This window comes from Cebus imitator, unplaced genomic scaffold, assembly GCF_001604975.1.
Source record: "Cebus imitator isolate Cc_AM_T3 unplaced genomic scaffold, Cebus_imitator-1.0 Scaffold736, whole genome shotgun sequence".
NCBI lineage: Eukaryota > Metazoa > Chordata > Mammalia > Primates > Cebidae > Cebus > Cebus imitator.
In genome coordinates this window covers 269,530-295,428 of record NW_016108051.1, presented here as the reverse complement: position 1 = coordinate 295,428, position 25,899 = coordinate 269,530, and the positions used below count along the sequence as shown (strand labels likewise).

General features: G+C 36.2%; 1 protein-coding gene across 12 annotated transcripts in view; it reads right to left on the bottom strand.

Annotated features, from left to right (window-relative positions):
• REV1 (REV1 DNA directed polymerase) overlaps positions 1–25,899 on the bottom strand; it is an 84,239-nt gene that overhangs the window by 28,875 nt on the left and 29,465 nt on the right. For 8 of the 12 annotated variants that reach the window (XR_005198446.1, XM_017519310.2, XM_017519313.2 and 5 more), the window contains 5 exons: positions 17,918–18,086; positions 11,513–11,665; positions 8,126–8,835; positions 5,385–5,492; positions 3,557–3,673 (listed from right to left, as the gene is read on the bottom strand). Coding sequence is in view for 6 of the 12 variants with exons in the window: in XM_017519310.2 (XP_017374799.1) it covers positions 3,557–3,673; positions 5,385–5,492; positions 8,126–8,835; positions 11,513–11,665; positions 17,918–18,086 (1,257 nt within the window). In the remaining 6 variants the exon portion in view is untranslated. Of the gene's footprint in view, positions 1–940; positions 1,141–3,556; positions 3,674–5,384; positions 5,493–8,125; positions 8,836–11,512; positions 11,666–17,917; positions 18,087–25,899 lie in introns of those variants that run through there. The other 4 variants (XM_017519315.2, XM_017519316.2, XM_037735157.1 and 1 more) reach the window with 2 other exon arrangements.

Genomic DNA, 25,899 nt, shown 5'->3' with positions numbered 1-25,899 from the left:
GGTCTCTTGGGATACTACTATTAGTTTCCAAGAAGAGTATGCTGTAAAAAAAAATTAAAAATCACATTCTAAAACCACAATCTCAGCCACATCTCTACTATTATAAACAAAAATACCATCAGTAAAACAAAACCAAAATATATCACTTCAGCTATTCCAGACAAATCTACTTTGTGTAGACTGTAACAATATGTAACTTACAAACCCAGTATTTCTCTTCCGCTTATTTTAGATTTGTTCTGTGAAAAGTCAGCCAAGTTAACGCACCACCAGGAAAACTAGCAAAATCTCTGGTTTCATGGACTTAAACAACTCTTCCTGGTTTGACCAGTAATCATCAACATCTTTCATCTAACTATGCAACCCATACAAGCATTTCTGGATTTCAGCAACCATATATCAACAGCATAAATACAAATCAAACTGACTGGCATCTCAGTGGGGTCAAATCCTACTTGCTTCAAAATAGCAGTGTGTGTATTGTGAGCTACAGTTTCTGACATATGAATAGCGTATGCTAGCTATACGATTACAAACTAAAGACAGAATCCTAAGCAGATTACCCAGTGTTGCTGGAGGGTTTTAAAAGGCTAAATATAAATTTTAATAGTCCATTTATCTAAGCTGAAAATCTGTTAAGAATTTCAGGACTGTCAGTATCACACTTCAACAGAGGGTGCAACTAGACCCCCAAAAAAGGAGTGCTGAAATTTGAACAGCCACAACCAACTGCCTTTCAAAGGTGTAACCATGAGTTATGCCTTACAAGTTGGAGAATTACCAGACTTTGATATCTGAAGGGCTAGTTATCTAAGATACTGTCTTGAAAGTAACAGAAAACTTATGCTTGAGAAGAGAACAGTCTCTGTGGTCCATGCGCCCCCAATGCCCTGGCCTGAGAGGCAACACCATTGTGTTCCTCTCCATTGGGCTGGCTGACCTGTTCCACAGTGCAGCAGAGTGCGTGGGTCCCTCCACGAGCGGAGTGAGTTGCTTCATGTGAGATTCAAGGAAATGCAGGGACACACTGTCCTCACTGGAGGGCAAAGTAGAGAACTGCTCATCAAAACTTGACAAACTAGACGGGCACATGGAGAATGTGGAGGAACGGTTGGAGAAATCAGAGGCCAGGACCCAAGTCTGTGAAAAAGAAATCGCTGAGAATAAATCTATGACTAATACGATTTTTAAAACTGTTGTTCTTTAGAACGAAAACTGAAGTTGTCGAAGGGATAGAAAACATCTGCATCCTGGAAATCCAGGAAAGGGTAAAAGGCCCCAACCATGAAATTTGGAGCATAAATTGTTCCAAACAATGAGATCATCAATGAGAAGTGTCACTAATGAGTACTGCTCAGGAAGCAGCCTCCAAAAGAAGTCATGGATGGATGAGATCCCCTGGTTGCACTGGTCTAATTAAAGAGCTTTTGGATATGACAACTAAGAAACTAAAGTTTCAAAAAGGACTAAGGATGCTACTTGTCCTAATACTTTGCCTAGACATATAAGCCAAACATTAGAACTGATCTTTTTTTTTTCTAAACTAGTGCACAGAAGCCAAAGATTCTAATTCCTAGACCGATCCTCAATATTTTTATATTTAGTGCCATGTCTGATAATAACCCAGAGAAAGAAAGATCAGGAAATAACAAGCAAAGAGAAATAAGGCACTGAAAAAAGTTCTGAGCAGAGCTTAGTTGCAATCAAATTTTATAATAAAGGACAATCTATTCATTTTATATGTAGCAAATATTTTGGTGAGCTGCTAATGGGTGAAAAGGCTTAGCATATAAAAGTAAATGACATGAGGGTAAAGTAAGAGTATAAAATACAAACCGTCATATCACCTGTTCTAGTGACCAGACAATCTCCTTTTGACAGTTTTCAATGGTAGGTGAAATGTAAATATTTCCCCTAATATTTACCTTCTGGTTTACCACCCACATTTTGATGTGAAGGGGATGTGATTCTAGAAGGTATTAAAATGTTATAAAAATCAGGTGGCTAAATTGATGAAGACATTTAAGTAACCAATGACAGTACTGTGTTTATAGTAACCATTTATAGTAAGATTGTTTCTAACAGAAGGAAAGACAAAAGAGGACTAGCTCTCTGCCACTCCTAAGGAATGTTTGCTTAAGGTCAACATTTTAAATGCAGACTGCGGATAAAAGGACGTGTGTAACAAGACTACCCACCAGAGAGACTCTGAGCACTGAAGATGCTACTGCACGTATATACATGGTGGCTTTTCTTCTTTCAACATTCTTTAGTAAATTATTTCATAAATGCCTAACATATGACAAGTATTGTGTACTTCCTTAAGCTACTTATTTCTTATCTTATAACTGAAGATTTCATCTGTTTAGTAGCACACAGAAAATACAAAAAGAAAAACCAACCTACCACAAAACCGTATTAGCAATACTTAAATTTTAACTACCTAGACCATAATACAACTAAATCTCAACAAGTTCAATAACAGCTACTCCAGACCTACTAATGCCACACAAAATTCTAGAATCTCAGAAATCTCTGAAAAGATTTAAAGACCAAGAAAACCTTTATAATACTTGAAATAAATGTACATACAAAGCATAAATATATATCTACAATTATGTTTTTTCATACTTAAGACCACATAAACAGATGATCAAAGCCAACAAAAAGACTATCATCCCAAAAAAGGTCCTCAGAGATATTTACTTGCTTTCTTTTTGCCGTAAGTTCACTGGGGTCGTTTGACAAGCCAGCCCAACGTTTTATAACTGACAACAAGGGCACTGAAATGATTGCAATAAAACTAAACTGCATGCCTTCCATTTCACTGTATATCTAACTTCTGACTACTTTCTGGGTAATATTTTTCTGCAAAATTAATTTTAAAAAAATTCTTTTTGGCTTTGCAAAACAACCATGAGAAAACTAATCAGTTATCAAAAAAAAATTAATTTCTAAGAAAACATTTCTCAGTGAATTTACTCAGTGGAAAAAAATAATAGACACATGAAATCTTAGTAAGTATTATGATTAGTACAACTTAACGATTTTGCTTATTAACATCCAAAACTAAAATGTCATGAGAGTCAACAACAAGGATGTATCTCTTAACAAATAGGTTCACTAAAGGCTATGGAGAATGATTACTGGTGTTTACTTTTAATTCCAATAAATTAAAAATTCTATGTTTGTTATTCTACTTCTTCATACAAATCTTGAGCAACACAAACTTGAACATTCTTATTGTGATACAATAACCAAATGACTAGTAATTAGCTCTCAAGTTACAGGCTTCTTTAAATTATGCCCATGATTTTTATCCCCAATCTAAATTTATACAGAGCAAATTAATCAAACCTTGTAAAACATTCTTCACTCCCTGCTTCAGGAAAACAGCCTCCAATTCAACAAAACCTAACACTGATATCCTTAAAACCCCTGAATGAAAAAGCTAATTGCTACAACTCTGCTTTCATTTCTATAAGAACCATACCAATAGCAAAATCCAGAAGCCATCCACAGGAGCACTAAGATTTCAAAGAGAGCTCATTTGTACCTGCTTTGCCTTTCAGGATTTTATTTTGGTAATACTGCCACTCCAGATGGGGGTTAGCACCAGGACGTAAAGGTGCCCTTCCTGTGCCTCTGTTACTTGTAACAGCCACTGGTTTTCCTGTGAGGAAAAGATTAAATTATTTCTGTATCTGGGTACAGGAATGTTAACAAAATGTAAGTGAAAATTTTTCAAAAGATTTTTAAAACATGCCCTTTTTTCTTTAGCTTTACCTAGACATTAATCCTTAAAGAAGCTAATACTTTAAAGATTATCAATCACCATGTAAATGTCATCTAAGTTTCTTAGCTCCTCCAAAAAAAGCCAATTATTTGTGACTGTTTTGATACATTTATTCGACCTGAAAGCAGCAGTCAACTCAGCCTTCCATGGCTTTTATTTGATTTCTTAATTGTAGAAAACAAGCAACTCAGAGCCTAGATTCAGACTGAAGTGGTGGGGAAAGAAAAACTAAATATATATTTTTTTGTATTTCTAGTATCAGAAAAGTAGAGTTAACATCTGTACTTATCTCTCAATTTTACAGCAACAGAAACTAAATATATATGCACAGGAATCACAATTTGACCTACTATATCATCAAACATCAGCATACAGCCCCCCTCAGTTTTTGCTTTGGTAACAACTTACTTTCCTGGATCATTTCCTTTCGCATGCGTGTTAAGTTACAAGATTACTATAATTTTATAAAGCAATAGCATGGATGACAAATATGTATTTATTAAATGCATTGTTTTGAGGACCAAGAAATAAAATCAACAATGCATTAAAAAGTTACTCTGGCCAGGCACGGTAGCTCACGCCTATAATCCCAGCACTTTGGGAGGCTGAGGTGGGGGGATCACCTGAGGTCAGGAGTTCGAGACAAGCCTGGCCAACATGGTGAAACCCTGTCCCTACTAAATATATATATAAAAATTAGCTGGGCGTGGTGGTGCGTGCCTGTAATCCCAACTACTCAGGAGACTGAGGCAGGAGAATCACTTGAACCTGGGAGGCAGAGGTTGCAGTGAGCCGAGACCATGTCACTGCACACCAGCCTGGGCAACAACAGTGAATCTCCATCTCAGAAAAAAAAAGAAAAAGTTACTCTATGAAAATCAATTATTTAACATTCTAAAAACTCCTTTCAGAGCTTAAGCAGCAAACTAACCATGACAAAAAGAAACTCCTGGTTTTAACACAGCAGTTTCTGTGCCATAGTGATTCCTTATTTAAGGAAAGAATTATCAGAAGAAAACATTATTATCTCTTTCAGACAGAGGTAACCACTGGAAAGCCCAGAATGTATGCTTTTTAAAGTACTGACTAGTTCACAAATATCTGCAATTTCACTACGGCAAAGACTAGCCAGATGAATTTAACATATTTTAGCAATACTCAATAATGCTAAATTATCCTACAAACAAGAAGTTGGGGTGTTCACGGGTATCAGTACAGTTAATCAAGTTATTTGCTCAAGAAAAAGCATAATTACCAAAGTCTCAAAGACAAGAGGAACCATAAAATTTCCATTCATTACAAAGAGTACAGGTAAAAATTTAGAAAATGCCCCATACAGAACCTGTCTCTATTGGTCTTCAATGACATATCCTTACACTGAAGATGAATATTCTTCCCTGAAGATCTCTATAGGGAGAAAGAAAAACTAATTTCCCTACACCTTCCTTGATAATGGAATACAGAAAATTTGGAAGAACTGATTGTCCCAAGGAAAATCAGAATTTTTTTAAAAAGATTTTGTAATCCCTTTGAATATATATTTATAACAATGCATCAATTTTCTTAAAACATAGGCAAGAATACAGACCTTTGAGATCTGGTCTATTTCGTATACCCACTGATACAAAGAAGCAATCCATATCAACATGCATTATACAGCTCTGATGCCTGGGAGAATTCAGTACTGACATATTTCCTAGAAGGAAAAAGAGAGCATTCAAACCCCAAACTAATTTTTATTATTTAAAACATCAGGTCTAGTTAATTTTAGAAATTATATTTAAAACATGCTTACATCCAAAATGGAGTCTTTTCAGAAAAACCAGAATTGACTACAGATTATTTCTATCATCTCAAGAGAAGCCAAATTTAATTCTCTAATTAGTTTGTCAAAAAGTGCACCTTAAAATTATTTCATAGGGCTGATTATTTTATAAAAATACAAAGGTGTTGGCATACATTTAGTTACATGAAGCTAAGTAAAACCCTTTTTGATTATCACTATGCCATGCAATCTACAAACAAGCCTGGATAAAATAACAATAAAAATGGCTATTATTATCCAGTGCTTGGCAGGTGCCAAGCACTGCTGTAAGAGTTTTACATGTATGTGTTTATTTAAATTCTCACAACTATGAGGCAGGTAATCTTATCATCTCCATTTTGAAGATTAAAAGTTAAATTAAGTCACACAGCCTATTGCTTGAACAGTGATTCTGTCCCAAACAGTCTGATTTCAGGGCCTCTCAACTACCATGTTGCTGTTCTAAGTAGTTGAAAAAAGAGTTTATAATATAAACATAAATCTGTATGCAAATAGAATTTTTATCCTGATGCCATTAAATATTATTAAAGATCAGATCTGGCGATATATACCACATTTAAGGACATAAAGATGAGTGTCTTCACCTGAGGACAAAAGCTTCTAATCAATCTGAGCTACAAAGAGATTCATCAGGGTCATTTTAACTGTAATTCAGGCACAAGTAGAGCTTTCCTCTATTATCAGTCTCATCCTTAGCCTTTTCCTCTGGTCCTCTAAGATACACAGTCCTGGAAATAAGAACCCTCAGCTTGTAAAAAGTTCTGGTCTCATAAAAGAGTCTTCCTCAGACTTAAAAATATTAGTACTGAGGGTTAGCCTTTATAATAGGCTTCCAAAAACAGATATCCCCTAAAGGTTTTGGACCACTCCATTTACCAAACTGTGACTGTGATAGCATGTAACTAGTTCTCCCCCTTTTTTCTGAGACAGGGTCTCACTCGGCTGCCCAGTCTGAAGTGAAGTGGTTCAATCTGCAGCCTCAACCTCCTGGGCTCAAACAATCCTCCCACCTCAGCCTCTGAAGTAGCTGGGACCAAGGCACGTTGCCACCAAGCCCAGCTAATTTATTTTTTTCTTTTTGGTAGAAACAGGGTCTCACTGTGTTGCCGAGGCTGGTCTTGAACTCCTGGGCTCAAGCGATCCTCCTGTCGTGGCCTCCCGAAGTGTGGGAATTACAGGCATAAGCCACTGCACCTAGCCTGCTCATGTATTCTTAAGCTCACAACTCCACGAGGCAAACATCCTGGACTATCTATCATTGCTCTTCACAAAGAAAACTAAGACTCACGGAGGTAAACTAACTTGCCCATACTCCTGCAGCATAAGTGTGGCAGAATAAGGATTTAGATTCAGGCTAAACTACCTAAATCCAAAGCCAGATACTTCCTTACCACCCTCTATATTATCTCAAGAAATGATTCATAAAATAATCTTAATCACAATTCTGCTGTATAAAAGTATTTTTCAAAGTGTCATATAAACATAATGCAAACAACTCAAAATAATGCTTTTAAACATTCAAGTAGTACAGAATGCATAACCCAAATATCTGCCAAATGCTTTCATACAATAACAAAATTTCTCATTTTATTCCCATTTATAGAACTAATTAATCATAGTTCTTTGAAGCATTCAGAATTAAATAACCTTCGGGTAACAAGGCCAAGGCATAACATAAGGAATCTAATATCTATTATTCTGAAATATTTCATAAATAGCAAAAAGCATTTTTTGACTAAAAGTTCATAGGAATACATCAAACTCAGTAAAACAAAACAGAAAAAAACCCCACATAGAGTGTCTCTCACTTTCTAGGACAGAACCATGAGCTTCATTCTATATCTGTTTCCACAGCTATAAATTAAAGTATAGTATTAATCTGAGGTCTCTCCCCATAAAAAAAATCCTATATTCTGTAAAAGGAACTAAAACTTCAAACCAGATACTAATTTATAATGACTTGCACAGTCTGCTACTAGGTGTGCATTTGTTTTTGATGACAAGAAAAATACTAAAAAACAAAATACAATTAATGAATATACGTAGATATGAAATAATCTCACTAAAAGTTTACCACTGTAATTATAACAGCTGTCAAAATTAATTAAAAAATCATTATGATGCAAGCTTTTAGAAATTAACAATTGCTCTTATCGAATCAATTTCATTCTTACAGGAGTTTAAGCACTGAATAGATGTTTATATTAACACAGTTCAAAACTTCAACTGATAAGGTCTATGTGAGGAATGAATGCTCAGAATCCCAATCATCTTACTGTTTAAATTCTCTGAAAATTTTCAGTCAGCCACAATTAAATCTAATTGTTTAAAAAAAATTTAATAAATAAGCTTTCTACGTTATGCTTACTGTAACTTATATGACTTGACGTTCTTGGAGACTTTTATGAGAACTTCGTATTGACCAGAAATAGCAATAATAGGGTAAGAGCAAAATGATCAAGGCATGACTGTTTCTTAAGAAAACAATTTTAGTAAGTATCTACCTGTGTCAGTTACAACAAGTGCAGACCTGCCTGTTTTCATTTTTTTTAACTTTTCCCTTCCTGGAAAGATACCATTACTTTGCCTTTGTAGGGTATTGACAAACTCAGTCAATTCACACTTCCACATTGATATGTGATGCAGTCTTGAATGAGAATAGAAATTTGAAATAAAATTGCAGTCTGAAGGTTTGGATGGCACTGAAGGTGCTGCCTTGCTAAGAGTAGATACTGAAGAAGTGCTTTTTGTGCTTGAAGGCCCCTGAACAGTGGAGTGGTGAGCACCATTGATTTTAGTGTTACTGTGCAAAGGTGATAATGAGAAAGAATTAGTTCTGTGTGGATTCCGCAAAGCATCTGTGTTCCCGGTGTTTTGCTGCAACTGCTGCAGAGTGCAGTCTCTGAAATCAGTGCTGCTCTTCTCAGCCTTCTCCTCCTCCTGGGAAGAGTCCAGAGAAAGTCTGCTGGCAACACTGTTGCCCATGGGCACCAAGCAATCCTGTGTCTTTAAGGCACCATTAGAGCTATGAGTGTGTCCATTAAAAATGGTAGTGCTGCCTCTGGGGTGCGGAATTCCATTCTGTTTCCTTCCCGGAGAGGTTTGCTCCAGATCCACAAAACTAAAATCAGTATTTTCACCTTCTTCATTCCAGCTGTTCATTCCATTGACTCTGACTTCATTTTCTGTCTCAATCTTCTTAACAATGTGATTTCTAAAGCAGGAAAAAAATTTTAAGTTAATAATGTCTGACTTTTAGGTTAAAACAATTTTTTCATTTCAACATTTTCTTAGTGGTACATACTTTCGTATTTCCCTCTTTAAAAACTGGGAATTGCCAGGCATGGTGGCTCACGCCCAAAATCCCAGCACTTTGGGAGGCAGAGGCGAGTGGATCACAAGGTCAGCAGTTCAAGACCAGCCTGGCCAAGATGATGAAACTCCGTCTCTACTAAAAATACAAAAAATTAGCTGGCGTGGTGGTGAGCACCTATAATCCCAGCTACTCTAGAGGCTGAGGCAGGAGAATCGTCTGAACCCAGGAGGCAGAGGTTGCAGTAAGCTGAGATTGTGCCACTGAGCTCCAGCCTGGGCAACAGAGCAAGACTACATCTCAAAAAAACAAAAACTGAGAATTATTATATTGAATATTGACAATTTAAAAAAACCCTGAAAATTAAACCACAAACTTTATATTCTGATTTGACAAAAGATCATTATTTGCAAAAGCAGCAAGGTAACTAGAAAAATTCTAGAATATTAACAGCCCTTTGGGTGTTGGTTTTTGTTTTTTTTCTTTACTTCAGATAGTCCCAAAGAAGAAATGCAACGGAATCTTTCTCATAGCTGAAAAACCCAAAAAATTTTCCAACGATTTTTCCCATAAAAAATTAATTGGAATATATAAGCTTTAAATACCCAGTTCTAAAGCACAATGCTTTGGCATTTACTATGAGGTCAATAAATATCTGCTGAATATACTACAAATAACTTACATAAAAATGGATTTAAAAACCTTACTTAAATTTGTATTCCTAGTTTTAGTTTTTATGAAAGGTACTATTCAACACATTAAATCCAATATGAAACCAGTGGTTTCGGTAGGAAAAAAACTGACTATATTGATTAACCTATTAATGGAGCTAACTGTTGCACAAGTAGACAAAAAGTTAAGAGTCATGTCAACATGTGGGGTAATTCAGTAAAATTTATACCTAGAAAAATAAGGACATTTGCCTTACTGACAAGCGAAATTGTACTTCATTTCTAAGAAAAGCGTACTTAGATGCCAGGGTATACAAGGCAATTTGTACCAAGTTGCTTTATGACAGCTTTACAAATGCAGAACCTATGACAAATGCTATGCTAAAGTCACATCCTGGCTCCTCTAGAAGTTTGTTTAGTAATACACTTCAAGAGAATCATTTAAGTAACAAAAACCAAAACATGAATTACAAAGTTATTTATTCTACTTAGAAATGTCCACATGTCCACAGCATTAATTCAATTACCATATATGCTCCAGACGATGGGCTACCCTACAGAGTAGTAAGGCACAGGAGAAATTACCACAGTATTACCAGGTTTCACCTAAAGCCCCTCATCCTAATACTAACTTGGTTTATTAGTAATGAGAACCTGACTACACAGAAAAGTCCCACAAGCTGGATGACCAACCCATTTCTGGATTAGCTCAGGCTCTGGCTAACCATTGCATGGAATGTGACAGGCAACTCTGAGTAGATCACATCCTCACAGATGATCATGCCAGCGAAGGGGAAAAAGACAAACTGGATATGATTAAAAGAAAAAAGAAAATCTAATATGTCACACGCAGAGAAAGTCAGCCCCTGAGATGAAAAGGGAACAAGAAGTCACCAAAGCCCATTTCAAAGAAATGTACAAAAGGTAAATCTAATAGGTAATTTCTTCCTAAAAGTGTCACCAAGAAGATTTTGAAAAACGTATCTATTTTCTACTTTTATTAGTGTGGGTAACAAAAGATAAAGCTGTGTATTCTGTGAAAAGGTTTTCAGGGATTACTTGCTATATACACCCTGACAGTACATTAAAAAAATTAAAAGCTTTAGGTAACATGAAAAAAATTTGAATATGCTTATGAGTACAAGTTAAATAAAAATGACAACAAAATTACAGAAGGCAGTGATACTGGATCCTCTCAGACTAATTAGACTCCTGGTCATTTGGAAAAAAATATATATATATCCAACTCCCAAGGCAAGCAATTTAATAAATAATGAGAAGGCTAATCATAATGAACCACCTGATATACAAGGTAAGGCAATCCACCAATTAACTATGAAACCAATTTATCCAGGATTGCAATTAAAGCTTAAATCAACCTTAAAAAAAAAAAGCCACAGGGAATAAAGTCTAGATTAACTCTCAATTCTAAAACCAAGGGTCACCAGTTAAACTTCCATTTATGTAAAATATTTACATATTTAGAATTGCAGTTATGAATTTTGAATTTTTCAAAAATAATCTAGAAATGTTAACATTTTTGTTGACTTTCTATGCATGGAACACAATGAAAATACAGTAAGGTCAGTGTTTGAGAATGCAATGTAGCATATTACTTGTGAGGAAATAATTACTTTCATGAAAATCCATTAAAAAGCTTACTAATAATAAAGATCCACTAGTTTAACATGAGAAACTAGTATGAGTATAAAAACTTATTTATATTTATGAAATTTTCATCATAAAAATAATTTTCAGATAAGACACTCACACACACATATTTCATTAAGTTTATTGTAAGTGAATGGCCAGGGTTCATATCTCCTTCTGTCTGTCTGTAACAGAGCAGGGGCCATGCTCACTGCTAAAAACTAGCTTTGCAGTAATTCCCAACTAGACAAACTTACACCCTGTTGTTGAGCTGTTTGGCTATATTGCTTGGACCTGGCACAGGATCTTCAGGTCTGCATACAGGATTAAAGCTGAGACCTTTCTGCACACTGGACTGCTTGGTGTACAGCTGATATGGAATGTAGGAGAGGAGGCGTCCAGCTTTGATGCTGAAACAAAAAAGCAACACCAATTTAGAGTTCCATACTTGGTGACAATGAGTCTCATGAAAAAAATTAATGTCCTTAAACATACAGTATTTCACCAACAACAGGCCATCTGTTTTCCTACTTTATTCCTTCTTGCTCAGTTTTAGATGGTCCCAATACAATATGATCTTAGAGTGGGATGAGAAAAACTCCAATCACAGAGCTGAACTAGTTAATATTTTAATCCTCACGACTTTAATATTTACCACTATTCCCCCTGTCAACAGTTAACAGAGAATCATTAAGAATTCCTCAAAACCTCATCTCACATATTAAGCTTTTCCAAGATAAGTAAACCGAGTAAGCATTCTCAATTTTCAAATTCATGTCAGAAACTGTAAAATAAAAATACAGGACAAAATAAGGAATCTCAACTTCAAGAGTAATAAATAATTTATACTATCTTTATATGTATAAGAGCCAAGGCCATTTGAAGATACGAACTCTACAAAGGCCGAAGCTACCACGTACATCCTCATGACATACCACACATCACTACTCAAATCCAGGGGAACACCAGTATTATAACACTAGGTGGTATTAGCTCCCTAATGTCTGCTTCCTTTTGTACTTCAGAACTAAAACTAATTTGATTGCAGCATCTTAAACTGGTGTTTTCTTGCTAATAAACTCAGTTATATATGGCTACTCTACCTTTAAAATTATCATTTCACTTCAAATTTGAAATAACCAACCAACATACTTATACTATCAGCCAAATTTCAAAACAAGCTCCTTCAATATTAGAAAATATTTCAAAACAACTTCTGGATTTTAAACCTAAAATATATACCACAGAATCATCCCTTAGTTATTTAGGAAAAAGACTGATAAATAACATGATAAAAATACTTTTCGTATTGTCTCATAAATCCAAGACTTTTTTTTGACATTTTCATTTAAACAGCACCTCACAAAACTTTTTTAAAAATAATAATCATTTAAGAAATGACTGAATTGGCTTACAGAAAACCAATGAAAAATACTGAATCAACAAGTATGAATACAAGAAAACAGATTCTAAAAATGGAACTATATATGATACAGAGTATGTCCTTTATATAATTATGTCAATATGTATTTAATAATTCTACCTAAAATACCTTAAACTATACCAAATGCTATAACTACTAAATTATGATAGTAAAGAACACACTATACTAGTCACAAGACATGTATCCAAATGGATTTATTAGCAGGCTAAATGTTTTATCAAAATTTCTGCTTATATTCAGATATTAGAATCAAAATCCTAAAATTAGACTATTTTTTAGTTTATTCTTCCTCAAACCAATTTTTCTTTCTTTAATAGTTGGTCTCAATTGCCTAACGATAAATCTTTGTTCTATGGCATTATGTTCCTCAACTCACCTGCTTTCCCCACCAAAAGAAGTACAGGTACTTAACAGCTGAAGTGAAATCCTAATCTTAGCTTTCCATGCTTTATCATAGATCGCTATAACTAAGTGATAAGTAAAGAGTGAAACTACATCCACTGTGCCAGCTGCACAACTCATGTAAAACAAAATGTCCTACAATCATGCTCGCTTTTCCTGCCCTACTGGCATGCTGGAGTGATGCAGACTCTACAGGTGCTCTCTATGGTCAGCACTGATCATATCATGTACAAGGGTGTGTAAGGCCTTGTCCAACTCCTAACAAGAGCTATGTGGACACCCAGCAGAATTCTTAGGCTTACATAAGTCAGTCCATGGAGACTGTTACTAAATTAGACAGCCAATTAAATGCTGCAGGTCTCAAATCAGATATGCTCAGGGACACTTAGTAAAAAAGAATTAAAGCCCAATGCACTATAGTAATGTTAGCCAAGTAATGTCAGTTATAATTTGAAGCTCAAACCACTATCTATCAGTTGTATACTCCTAATAATCCCTGCTTATCCACTTATCTATCCACAGACATATAGACAGAAACATTGTCTAAAAGCATATTTGTATAAGACCTTTTTAAAAATCTCTCTGGGATTAATTTCTCACATTTACTAATTTCCCCTCTTGTCCTAAGCACAAAGGAACTATACTGACATTTTCTACTATTCTTTCAAAACCAAAAGGAGAGAATAATAAAATTTATCTTTATCCAAAAGATATTACTACAGTTTCCTTATATGCTGAATTTTTTTCATGTACATTGAAAATATATTCTGATGTGTATACACACACACACACACACACACACACGAGAAAGAGTTTACAATCTATACAACGAATCAAAACATAGTCATAGCAAGCGAAATATTCATCTATTTTGGGAAGTCTCACTCTTGCTTTGTCCTGTGGCCTCTGTGTTTACGCAGAACACAAAAACACAAGGGAAATGGGAAAAAACAACTCATGAGAGATAAAACTGCAATCAACTTTTATTTAAATGAGTTGAATAAGCACTCTAATATTTACACTGAATGTGATCAGAAATCAAGGTTTTGGCTCATATGTGAGCACATGACAAACATGCGTAAAATGGTTTGGGAGTTTAGAAAGAAGATAAACTGAAAGTCCTACTAGTAGATACCATTGAGTTGGCATGAACGGAAACAAATTATCATTCTGTTTAAACTCACAACAGATCTATGTGACCATCTAATCACAGCATAAACAAACATAAAAAACCCACAATCCAAGGTTCCCAATCTACAAGGATCAACACAAAATCAAGAACAAAAAACAAGACCAATTTTTAAATTATGCTCCATGACTTTCCTCAGGCTTGATGGACCAGTGGGGTATGTGATAGCAGCTTCTCATTATCTATTCTGCATTTCAAATTTCAATGTAAAATTGTCTCAAGACAAAGACTGTGACAAAAGTTTTTAGAACCATTACTTTTAATACACTATCTATAAGCATGAGATTTACAAAACAAAGGTTTTAGTAAAATAATTTCATACTTTAATATACACAGGCTTCTCATTAAAGGACTCCCTTGCTTCTTAAAAGTCAGGGCCTTATAATCATGCCTACATTACCTCAGATCTAATGACACAAACACAGACATCAGGGAATTGGAATGAAAGCAACACCGCACATACTTAAAAGTGGCAGTTCCTTTTCAAACTGCTCGAATAAAAACAAAAACTAATTATACAGAATAACATGTATCATTTATTAAATAGCCAATACGATGTTAAGATTTTTAAGTATAATAAAATCTCATTAAAACACAGCTAAAAAGAGATCAACCAGGGATTAGAGTGTGAATAAAAAACAGTGTCATGATTTAACCAAAAGGATTCCATGTTACAATGACATAATGAACTCTTGGCATTTAAAACATATGCCAACATTGATCCATTTCCACATGGGCCAACTCATCTATAACAAGCTTAAATAAATGGTAAAGGAGGAAACAAACAGGATTCCGAACACCTGGACACTAAATCCTGCTCTGTTCTTGGGCAAATCAGTGAACCCTACTGGCCCTGTCTCCTCAAATACAAAATGAGGCCAATAGGATATATAATCATGCTGTCCAAAGTCACTTTCAATTATTTAAAGACAAATAATTAAGCCTCACTCCAGACTAAGATTAAATCCATTAAAGTGAATTTTAAAATGTGTAACTATCTAAGTTGTTTCTTCCATTTATTTATCTCCCTAGCTGCATTTGGCCAAAAGAACACATTCAAAGAAAACAACTGTAATGGAAAATACTATTTTCTTTTTTTGAGATGGAGTCTTGCTCTGTCACCCAGGCCGGAGTACAGTGGCATGATCTTGGCTCACTACAACCTCCGCCTCCAAAGTTCAAGCGATTCTCCTGCCTCAGCCTCCTGAGTAGCGGGATTACAGGAATGTGCCACCATGCCTGGTTAATTTTTGTGTTTTTAGTAAAGATGGGGTTTCACCATCTTGGCCAGACTGGTTCTGAACTCCTGACCTCGTGATCCACCTATATCAATCAGCCTCCCAAAGTTCTGGGATATAGGCGTGAGCCACCACGCCCAGCTGGAAAACACCATTTTCTAAGTAAATCAAATCCCCCCAGCAAGAGCCCTTTCCCCTCAACTCTCCTGTCCACAGAAATCTCCCATTCCCTCCAAAGCCTACCTATTGCCCCCAGAAAAAAAATTCTAGTCCTAGTGACAACACAGCTCAACTATGTGATACACCTTCATATATGGAAAACTTCTCAGTCCTTTGAAGAGACACATACCTAAAAGCTATTTTAATCAATACTATATCATGGATAGATAGTGGCTAGGTCATGAGACCACAGTGCAAAGGAAGGAATCAGTGGGTTGTTCTAGGAACTAACCTTTGACTTTATCCCTCAAGGTTTAAAGAATCCTTAATATGTAAAATATATTTGACTTTCTAAAGGTAGTAACATATTTTTGAATTTTCAGAATTTTCTAATAATTGTTAACGTTACAGAATGAAAATAAAATAACAGTAGCTTCTTATATATTATACCTCTACAACATGCCAGGCACTGTGCCAGGTTATATGCACAAACAATTTTTATTTCTCAAATACCACAGTAGGTATTAGCCTTCTTTCACAAATGAGGAAACAGGTTCTTCGTGACTGCGTAAAGCTGCTTTTGTTTTTTTTTCTCCCTCAAGACGGAGTCTTGGTCTGTCTCCCAGGATGGAGTGCAGTGGCACAATCTCAGCTCACCAGAGCCTCTACCTCCTGGGTTCAAACGATTCTCCTGCTTCAGCCTCCCACATAACTGGAATTACAGGTGCCAGCCACCGCTCTCAGCTAATTTTATTTTTAATAGAGACAGGGTTTTACCATGTTGGCCAGGCGGTCTCGAACTCCTGAGCTCAGGTGATCTGCCCGCCTCAGCCTCCCAAAGTGATAGGATTACGGGCGTGAACCACCATGCCTGGTCAAGCATAAAGTTTCTAAAATTATATCAGGTTATATGGATACTGAACTGCTGAGTTTAGTCCCCAGAGCCCAGGCGCAACCTTTTCCACTGTGTTGTTTCTCTCCATGAATTTATGCAGCTAAATACACTAGACAAAGGAACTGAGTTAATACTTAATTTCTGGAACAGTTAATGGAGGGTGTCATAATTAGTAAAAGAACTAGAAAAAAGAAAATTCGGCAACTCAAAGAGATAAACAGTCTCTCGTATACTGATTATAATCTATCCATACATAAAATTATTATTAATATTTTTACTTCTATCTTTTATAAATCAGCAATTGCTCACATGTATTGTATACTGCATGCCATTTAAAAATATAAACCACTTAAGTTCTGGCTCATCCCTCAGGTTTCAGATGACATATTTAAATGTAGAAGTCAATATGAATGGCCACCACTGATTTACAATTTATCATTTCCAAACCAACAGCAGAGGAACCACAATATAATCATTAAAAAACAGCAAATGATATTCCAAACTCTACTCCCTACTTTTCCCCTACTCCCAGCATTCCAGGTCCACATTATCTTGATGTATTAACATGCTAAAAACCTGTATAATAGACAACATGATATAATTTATTCATAGTGCTCAGTCTCTCTCTCCCAACAGAATATAAACTCCATGAGGTAGTGAAGGGATCTTTTTGTTCATTGTTATTTCTCAAAAACAAAGAAGACTGCCTACTCTATCAGAGGTGCACAAATATTTGTTGAATCACATGCTTGATCCACTTTCTCCCATAACTGCTTTCTGAGTCATCACCCCTAATTCCTGGCAAAAACATTATCATACTACTTTTATTAGAATGCCAAATCCTAAGCTATAGAATCATCAATGTGAGGTTAAAGAGTAGTGTTAAGACATTATTTTTTACCTTGTCAATTAGGAGGCAATACATAGGAGATAGTTACATATTTTTAAAAGAAATAAAAAGGACAGGTGCAGTAGTTGTAGTCCCAGCACTTTGGGACACCAAGGCTGGAGGACTGCTTAAGTTTGAAACCAGTCTGGGCAACACGGGAAACTCACCTCTACAAAAAATACAAAAAAAAAAAAATCAGCCAGGTGTAGTGGTGCATGCCTGTAGTCCTAGCTACTTGGGAGGCTGAGGTGGGATGGTTGCCTGAGCCTGGGAGGTTGAGGCTGTAGTCAGCCGTGATTGTGCCACTGCACTCTAGCCTGGGCAACAAAACAAGACCCTAAAAAAAAAAAAAAAAAAAGAAAGAAAAGAAAAGACAAGAAAAAGAAAGTTTTCTAATTTTTAAAGACTTATTAATTTAATTAAATTTAATAAAAAATTAAACTTACCTTTCCACAATCCATTCTGGTCGAATTACTTTTTCCCCCTTTAATTCTTTAATTTTGGCATTAGGAAGATTTGTGGCAATAATGTGTGTTGTTTTGGATCTGGAATAATATACATGGTATTGACCTCCATGCAACATCATTAGTTTTCTCAATTCCTCAGCAGAAGGATCTGTAAAATTTATATTAAAATATATTAAGAGTCTTAAGTATAAGAAAGTAGAATCCTAGTGAATAACTCCTTAAACAGGCCAACTTAAAGAATACCATTGGCTCACCTTCTCCTTGGCTGTGTTGCTAGTAAGCAAAGCTAGGAGGTAAATCATAAAGTGAGAAAGCTATGTTGCTTTAGCACATCCTCCTTCCCTAGCTGCCAGACAGCCAACTAATGCAAAACCATCTAAGAAGTGCCTAGCAGAGCAAATAGAGACCTCAAGTAATGAATCAAATACTAATAACAGAACAAATATTTTTATAATTTTTACCATATTTAGCATATGACCTTGATATTATTATGATTTAACAAAATATCTTAAACTTAATCAAATAGTAAATATTATCCAGCTCCCTAATATAAAATGGCATCAAGGCCAAAAAATGAAGCCCAGCAATACAAAAAAGACTGCAGGTTGGGTGCAGTGGCTCATGCCTATAATCCCAACACTTTGGGAGGCAGAGGCAGGCAGATCACCTGAGGTGGGGAGTTCAAGACCAGCCTGACCAACATGGAGACACTCCATCTCTACTATAATACAAAAAATTAGCCGGGCATAGTGGTGCATGCCTGTAATCCCAGCTATTTGGGAGGCTGAGGCAAAAGAAATGATTGAACCTGGGAGGCAGGGGTGGCAGTTAGCCACGATCATGCCATTACACTCCAGCCTAAGCAACAACAGCGAAACTCCATCTCAAAACAAAACAAAAAGATTGCAAACCCAAAAACACCTTTTTTTAAAAAAAAATTTGCTTCAAATGATTCTTAATAAAACTACAGAAAATATCTTAAATATTGGAAGTATTTTAAGAAAATATCTTAATCAATTATGACTTATGCTTCCCCCAATGAGAAATGTCTGATTCACCAAAGTCATATTATGATCTGCATTACTAGCATCACATTAATCATCACTGTTCTCTTTCTTTCACCTATCATCCTAATGAATGCTCTCACACCTCCCCTAACAACAGCTGTACCCAGAGGGAGTTTCCACATGTGGCTTATGTATCCATTTTGCTATTAAAAGATTTTCCTGACAGGGCACGGTGGCTCACGCCTATAGTAATCCCAGCACTTCGGGAGGCTAAGGCGGGCAGATCATGAGATCAAGAGATCGAGACCATCCTGGCCAACATGGTGAAACCCCATCTGTCTCTACTAAAAACACAAAAATTAGCTGGGCATGGTGGCACGCGCCTGTAGTCCCAGCTGCTCAGGAGGCTGAGGCAGGAGAATTGCTTGAACCTGGGAGGCGGAGGCTGCAGTGAGCTAAGATCGTGCCACTGCACTCCAGACTAGCAAGAGAGCAAGACTGTCTCAAAAAAAAGATTTTCCTTAATCCCAAGCAATATAGGTCCAAGTATTTAAATGAACATTTTCATTATGACAACAATTAGGTGAGCTTTAGTTTCTAGAAGATTAAAAAACTAACAGCATATACTGTCAAGACATACCAGCTTTGTCTAATTTACAGCACAGAATTTGACATTATTGATGACAAATATTAGCATTATTCAGTAGAAAACATAATGCAAGTCACATAAATAAAAATCTTCTAGTAGCCTCATTAAAAACAGTGAAAAGGTAAAATTAATTTTATTCAACCCAACAGATCCAAAATATTATTTCAACACATAATCAATAGAAAAAATCTGAGATATTTACATTCTTTTTCTTAAGTCTCTGGAATCCAGTGGGTATTGTATGTTTACAACACATCTTAATTTAGAATAGCCACATTTCAAGTGCTTAATGCATGTTACTAGTGGCTACCACAGTGGGCAGTATCATACAAAGAGATTTAAAAGCATACTTTTAAATAAAATAAATTGAAAATTCATAATGGAAGATTTTCAGGGTTAAGTTTAAAAAACTGAACACAGTGGAAATTAAACAGCTAGCCAGTTCAGAATCTACAGTTTAGTTTCTTTCTCTAATACTGAAGTACCTGGCTGATCTTATAAAATAACAGTGAGAAATACCAAATTAAAGGCTAGCAAATCCAATGAAACCACAGAAATCTAAAAAATAACTTTGCAAGTTCATCTATAACTTTCCTAAACTAATTCCATTTAATGACTTAAACAGAAAATGGTTGTCCTTTACTAAATAAAAAAAAATGTCAAGGACACATTATACATACTCATAAAATACTCTCCCCTCTACTAGTTGCTCTTTGAAAACTAATTACTCCGGAAATTTGGAACTGGAAAATACATTGCCCTTCTACTAGATGAAGTTAAGAGGGCTCTCTGAAGTTCACTTTTGAAAGCTCTTACATATTCTTCAGTGTGAAGTGAAGCATGAAAACCAATCTAGTTAAAAGGTAATATCACATAAAATGTGGAGTAAGACTGATCTGAGTTTAATCTTAGCTTTCACACTCCTGAGTTGTGTGACTTTGGAGAAGTTATTTAACTTCTTTAGGCTTTCTCCTCTTTCTCCATAAATAAATAAAGCTGTTACAATGAAATGAGTCTGGCACATAGAAAGCACTGAATATGAAAACTGCTATTATTATAAACTATGATCACACTAGAACTCCTTTCAAGAAATGTATATAACCCCAGACTCCTGCCCTAGACTCTACAAAAAAAAATGACAGAAGACAATATACATAGGCTAGCACATGGTGGCCCTAAGTTTCAACAAAAACAGACCTGCCAATAGTGATCATGGACAGTAGCCTGGAACCGCTTTGTCAGGCTCAACTGCCTGGCATGCTAACTCCTGGCATGCATGGTAGCTAGTGGCTACCCCATTTTGATTTTTTTTTTAATTTTTATAACAGTATTTCTCTCTGGTTCTATTTCTCAGTACTAGAACATACTCCTTTATTACAAGTCCAAAAGAATATACACGGTAACTGCAGATTTGCATAATAAATTCATTTTTGTATTTAACACTCTCCTTTAATTCAGCAGATGTGTGGTTAATTGGAAAAAAAACTGGGAGCCAAGCACAGTGGCTCACGCCTGTAATCCCAGCACTTTGGGAGGCCAAGGCCGGCAGATCACTTGACCTGAGGAATTCGAGATCAGCCTGGGCAACAAAGCAAAACCCTGTCTCTACAATATACAGAAAAAAATTAACTAGTTGTGGTGGCATGCACCTGTAGTCGCGGCTACTAGAGAGTCTGAGGTGGATGCCTTGAGCCAGAGAGGCAGAGGTTGTGGTAAGCTGAGACTGCACCACTGCACTCCAGCCTGGCTGACAGAGCCAGACTCCGTTTCAAAACAACACCAAAAAAAAAAAAAAAAATTAAAAAAAAAAAGAAAAAAAAAAAAAAGAAAATAAAAAAAAAAAAAACAAAAAAAAAAAAAAAAAAAAAAAAAAGAAAAAAATGGGGAGATAATATCCAACACCATGAAAGCTATATGACATTAAACACAGTGTGACAAACTGCCTACAGAACCTATCCCTGCAGAGTACTATACCAGTTAACTTTCCCCCATAGCACTGATAATCTGAAATTACCATGTCAGTTTGTTTACTTGTTTTTTGTTTTTGTTTTAGATGGAGTTTCACTCTTGTTGCCCAGACTGTAGTGCAATGGTGCGATCTCGGCTTACCGTAATCTCCGCCTCCTGGGTTCAAGCAATTCTCCTGCCTCAGCCTCCCGAGTAGCTGGGATTACAGGCATGCACCACCACGCCCGGCTAATTTTGTATTTTTAGTAAAGACAGCGTTTCTCCATGTTGGTCAGGCTGGTCTCCAACTCCTGACCTCAGGTGATCCGCCCTCCTCAGCCTCCCAAAGTGCTGGGACTACAGGCAAAAGCCACCAAGTCCAGCCTGTTTACTTGTTTATTGTCAGATTCCCTGCTGGAACATATGCTCTTTGAGGTCAGGAACCTTGCCTATCAAGCACTTTCATATCCCTGTCACAAAGCAGGTGTTCTGCGGGTATTTGCTAAATTCATTAACATTCCCAATGCATCACAGACTCCTGCCTAGAATCCATCCTCCGAAAAAAGTGGAGTATAAGTGGCATCAATACTTTAAATCTCAAAACACTTACTCACTCATTCACAAATTAGAGAGGCCATGTAATGTATTAAGAGGACAGATCCCAAAACAAGAATGACTAAGTTCAAATCCTAGCTCTAACACCTGCTACTTATGTGGATTTCAGGCAAGTCATTTAACTTCTTAGAACCTGTTTTCTCATATGTAAACTGGGGATAATAATAGTGTCTCAGAGGACTTTTGTGGGAATGAAGAGCTAAAAATGATAAATTACTGAGAAAAGTGTCTTGCATATAGTAAGAATTATGTGTCAGCTCTTAACAATATTATCAGTATTATTTTTACCATCTCTTATCCCAAACCAGGAAGCAAGAAGGAGCTCTAGAACTAAGGCTGCTCTCTATTCACACAAAACATTCAATTTTGTAATTCATAATCCCGTCTACAAATCCTTCTCTTGTTGCCCACCCTTCAGTATATATTCTTTCAAGACTGTCCTTGATGTATTGGCAAAGAATAAGAACAGAAAATAAAAAATCAAAACAAAACAAAACTAGATTCAGGGAAATTCTATCCTCCAAATTTTTACAACCGATGTCACTGTTGTGAAATGTCAGAGTGAGTGCTTTTCTCCTCATTGTTCTTTTCGTTTTAATTTTTTAGAGACAGGGTCTGGTTCTGTCACCCAGGCTGGAGTGCAATGGCTCTGTCATAGCTAACTGTAACCTTGACCTCCTGACTTATGCTTCTAATTTGAAAGATTTGGGAGGCTGAGGCAGGAGGTTCACTTGAGGCCAGAGTTTGAGACCAGCCTTGGGAACACACCAAGATCCTGTCTTAAAAAAAAAAATTCAAAAATTAGCCAGGTATGGTAGCACACACCTCTAGTCCCAGCTACTCAGGAGGCTGAGGCAGGAAGATCCCTTGAGCTCAGGAGTTTGAGGCTGCAGTGAGCTATTACCAGTCCACTGCACAGAGCAAGACCTTATCGCAAATAAATAAATAAGTAAAGTTCTACAATACTCTACTATTAGTTTTATTTTGCAGAACATTCTATATGCAACTAAATTTGAGGTTTAAGTAAAACCAGACATAGTAAGTGGCAACTGAAAGCACAGTAAAAGTAAATGGCATACACCATACAAGGACCACAATTTAGCCCACATTTAGGCCTAAAGCTCTACAAGTAAAACTCACAACAGCAAATGCCACCACATAACATCAAAATAGCCACATGAAGACCATTTTCATGTCTGTAGGCACAGCTTATAAAAAGTTTTGCTCATCTGGTTAAAACAAATTCTATAAACAAAACTTTTAAATATTGCACAAAAGCTTTCCTAGTTAGATCTCAATTGAGAAAACATTTACTATACGTACAATTTCATCCTGCATATCCAAAGAACCTGATTAAATGTTGGCTGTGCTATATAAATCAGAAAGAAGTGGGGTGAATGGCTGCTTATACCTCCTTTGGTCCCAACCATGGCAAGACCTTCATTATTTCATTCGAGTTTCACAATCCTATGAGTTAGAAAATATTGATGAGGAAAGAGAGAAAAATTACTGTGCACACCCTTCTATCTTTGCACTCCTATCCGTCAGTTTCTGCAACAGTGATACTTACTCTCTTGACTCCTCTCACCCCTAACTACCTCACACTTACCAACAAAGTCACCACAATCAACTAAAAGCCACTTAACACTCAACCAAACAGAAACTGAAGAAAAGTTTCAAATGCTTAGGTAACACATTTTTGAATAACAACTAGGTGCAAATTTCACATCAAGTACTAGCAAAATTACAGGAGGTAGCATAAATTAGTAGAGTAAGTCCTCTCCTATGTCAGAGGTTCATTTCTTCCATCTCTGATCTATAAGATCAGAGCCCCACAAGAAATCGAAGGAGAGATATTATATATTCACACAAAATAATATCTGGGAGGCATTTATTTCCAAAAAATTAGACTTGTCAACATTAAAGAGAATCTTCTACTAAATCACATTTGTATGTTCAGAAAACATCAATGTAAGATGTCAGCTTTCAAACAAATCCCTATCACTTGAAATATGTCTGTTACACTTGCATATTCCCTTGTTTTATTTTGTGAATTGTGCTAATGTATTTGTCCGCCTACCTCCACCTGCCTTTTCACAAACTTCAGCAGTGCCAAAATCACTAGACCTGGTCTTTTACCCACATACTAAAGGGTAAAAAATAATCACTAGACCTGGTCTTTTACCCACATACTAAAGGGTAGAAAATAATCTGAACACCTATTTCCACGTGAACTGTTCCAATCTCATACCACTAGAGTGTAACCACTGTCCAAAGGTCTGAAGCACTGACTTCCCTGGAAGCTTTCACAAAAAATAAACATGCCCAGAGCGTATCTCCAGAGATTACAATTCAGGCCTGGAATGTGGCCCATTCCTTAAGACTGACTTGACTTAGCATCTGAATGAAAATATTTTAACATTTTGATGTACAAACACAAAACCCTTTTATTTATTCACTCAACTAATATTTATTGAGCATCTACAACGTGCCAGACAAGGTTCTAGGCACTGGAGATATGGCAACGAACAAGACTCAAGTCTGTGCCCCCGGTAGCACTTATATTACACTGAGGAGACAGAAATAAGCCATACAAGTAATACCAGCTCAGGTGCAAATAAATGCAATGAAGAGAAATAAAGTTGGATAAGGGGTTAGAGAGCAACTGGAGGACAAAGTACACCTATTTTGCAAAGTCAGGAAAAGTCCATAAAAAGTAATATTTGAATGTAGATCTGAATGATGAAGACCTGAGGAAGCAGAAGGAACAAAAAATTTAAGGCCCTGAGGTGTTATCTCTAATCCATGTTTGGCCAGGGATTACTACATATAAAACAGGCTTCTTAGCTCTAAAGAACTTAATACAGAAATAAGACCTAACAACCTAAGACAAAACCCAGGTGTCAAAATAAATGTTCCTAGTAATAATGTTATGAAATATACATACATATATAGGTATGTATATATATGTAATAATACTATGAACTTGCTTAAACAGGGAAGGAGGCAAACTAATTTTATCTGGATCTTAATGAATGAATATAATTCACAGAAGTGAGGAGAGAAGGAGTTTTTCATCAGAGGCGAAAGAACAAACAGAAACACAGAACTGTAAAGTAAAAAGACAAGTCTAGACTATCAAAGTAATCTTGTTGACCAAAACTTGAGAACATGAGGTTGAAAATGTAGGTTAGAATTAAGACTAGAAAGTCTTTCCCATTTTCATGTGGAAAATGCCTGTCTATCTAAAACCAAGCTATAAATGTCAATTGCTTTATGAAGTGTTCACTCCCACTCCCAAAGGCAATTGCTTCCTCTCTTCTGTGGTGCCACTCACCTTTCTCTGTTCATGTCTAAGGCCTAGAGATTACTTTTTCATCACAAAACCCACATTCTCCATCAACTGCTATCTCTTTTGAAACACAGTTCCTAACCTACAAGCAGCAACCAAAATATATCTGTTCAATCAACTAAAGTAAAATAAAATGGGATGTAAGGTCTCTAAACTAGAAAATTCAACATAGTAAAGGCATCAATTCTCTCCAACCTGATCTTCAGGTTTAATGCAACTCCTATCAAAATCCCTGCAAGGGATTTTCTAGATAAATGATTTATTTTAATATTTATATAGGTCAGTTGCGGTGGCTCACACCTGTAATCCCAGCACTTTGGAGGCAGAGGCAGGCAAATCACCTGAGGTCAGGAGTTCAAGACCAGCCTAGCCAACATGGCAAAACCCCATC